This window comes from Olea europaea, unplaced genomic scaffold, assembly GCF_002742605.1.
Source record: "Olea europaea var. sylvestris unplaced genomic scaffold, O_europaea_v1 scaffold31109, whole genome shotgun sequence".
Taxonomy (NCBI): Eukaryota; Viridiplantae; Streptophyta; class Magnoliopsida; order Lamiales; family Oleaceae; genus Olea; species Olea europaea.
This window is the reverse complement of record NW_019249865.1, coordinates 1-1,325: the sequence shown is the minus strand read 5'-3', so window position 1 is coordinate 1,325 and position 1,325 is coordinate 1. Positions and strand designations below refer to the sequence as shown.

The window sequence follows — 1,325 nt, the reverse complement described above, 5'->3', positions numbered from 1 at the left end:
TAACGGGCTAATCCGCCGGGATTGTAAACCCGACCCCTCTACCTAAATGGAGCCAAACGCGAGCAATTTTGAGGAGGAAGATCATAGTTAATACATTCATATTCTTCATCATACAGAACCATCTAAAGAATATCTATAGCAACTCCCAACACCGTTTTGGGAAAGAATACAAAGAATTATTGCAATACAAACATAGCACACTTTCAACAATCACAAGCCAGCTGAGACCAAGTCATGCAATGTAACGATACCAATCAAAACATTATCATCACTGGTTACAGGCAAAAACTGTACTGGGGATGGTGGAGACTCCATCTTCTGCATTGCATCGACTGCCATTGCATCAGGACCAATTGTCCTTGGGTTCCTGAAAGACTAGACGAGTCATATAAGTGCTTAAAAAAGTGGGTAGTAAATTGTGGATCCTACGAAATATGTGCTTTTATAAAACCAGAAACTGATAATACAGGATGTTTACTATAGGTCTCGTATTTCCTTGACTGAAAATCCGAAAATACTTCTGAGAACATAGCCACTGAAATCCAAGATGAACTAAGAAAGAAGAATAACATGACTGCTGGCAAACTTCATACAGCGCAATGCAAATTATGAGTTGATAAAATATAATCACATAATGGCTTTACCAATTCTTTACTTTAGAGTTGATTTACTCAATTGGCTTAAGTTACTTAAATGTTGGCCTCAAGGCACTTTATGCATATCGGAACAATTAATAGATTTACGTGAAGTGGTGGACAGCAGAGGAATATTAGTTGACCTGTTACACATTTCTCCGACTGAAAGCTTGAAGATCCCTTCACCACTAGCTTTCAATGTACGCCGTAAATCACCATCCGTAAATGTACCTAGCAGATGATAGCCATCATCTATAACAAGAAGACATCCACAACCTTTACTAGTTAGCTCAACCAGCTGATCCATGATTAGATCTCCTTCCTTGCAAACTGGAAGTTCTTCTTTCTTCTTCATAAGATCCTTCACCTGCACCACAAAGAAATGTCGCGCAAAATCATTTTATATAAACCCACAAATGGATATGGCAATTTCACAGCGTTAGAACCAAAACAAATACACCACCTAACACGTAATTTTTCAACAAGAATGAGAATTCCTCAATCAGTAACTGAATCTCCATCCATCAGATCATGGGGAAATGACAATCCAATAAAAGATCTAGTCCTTCCCGAGTCATAGTCCAACCACCACTATACAAGTAATGGTTCATCAAGAAAATTCCTCAATCTATATGAAACAGATGAAAACATCTATAGAATTAGAATCCCCTCCACCTTCTTACAAGGAAA

The 1,325-nt window shown here is 38.1% G+C and overlaps 1 protein-coding gene across 1 annotated transcript; it reads right to left on the bottom strand.

Moving 5' to 3' along the window:
• Positions 1–47: 47 nt before the first annotated feature.
• Positions 48–1,031, bottom strand: LOC111385278 (probable arabinose 5-phosphate isomerase). The gene is made up of 2 exons (XM_023009659.1): positions 779–1,031; positions 48–367 (listed from the first exon to the last, which is right to left on the bottom strand). Exons 1-2 carry the CDS (start codon positions 988–990, stop codon positions 211–213), a joined length of 369 nt encoding a protein of 122 aa, XP_022865427.1. The 5' UTR covers positions 991–1,031; the 3' UTR covers positions 48–210.
• Between the last annotated feature and the right edge of the window lie 294 nt (positions 1,032–1,325).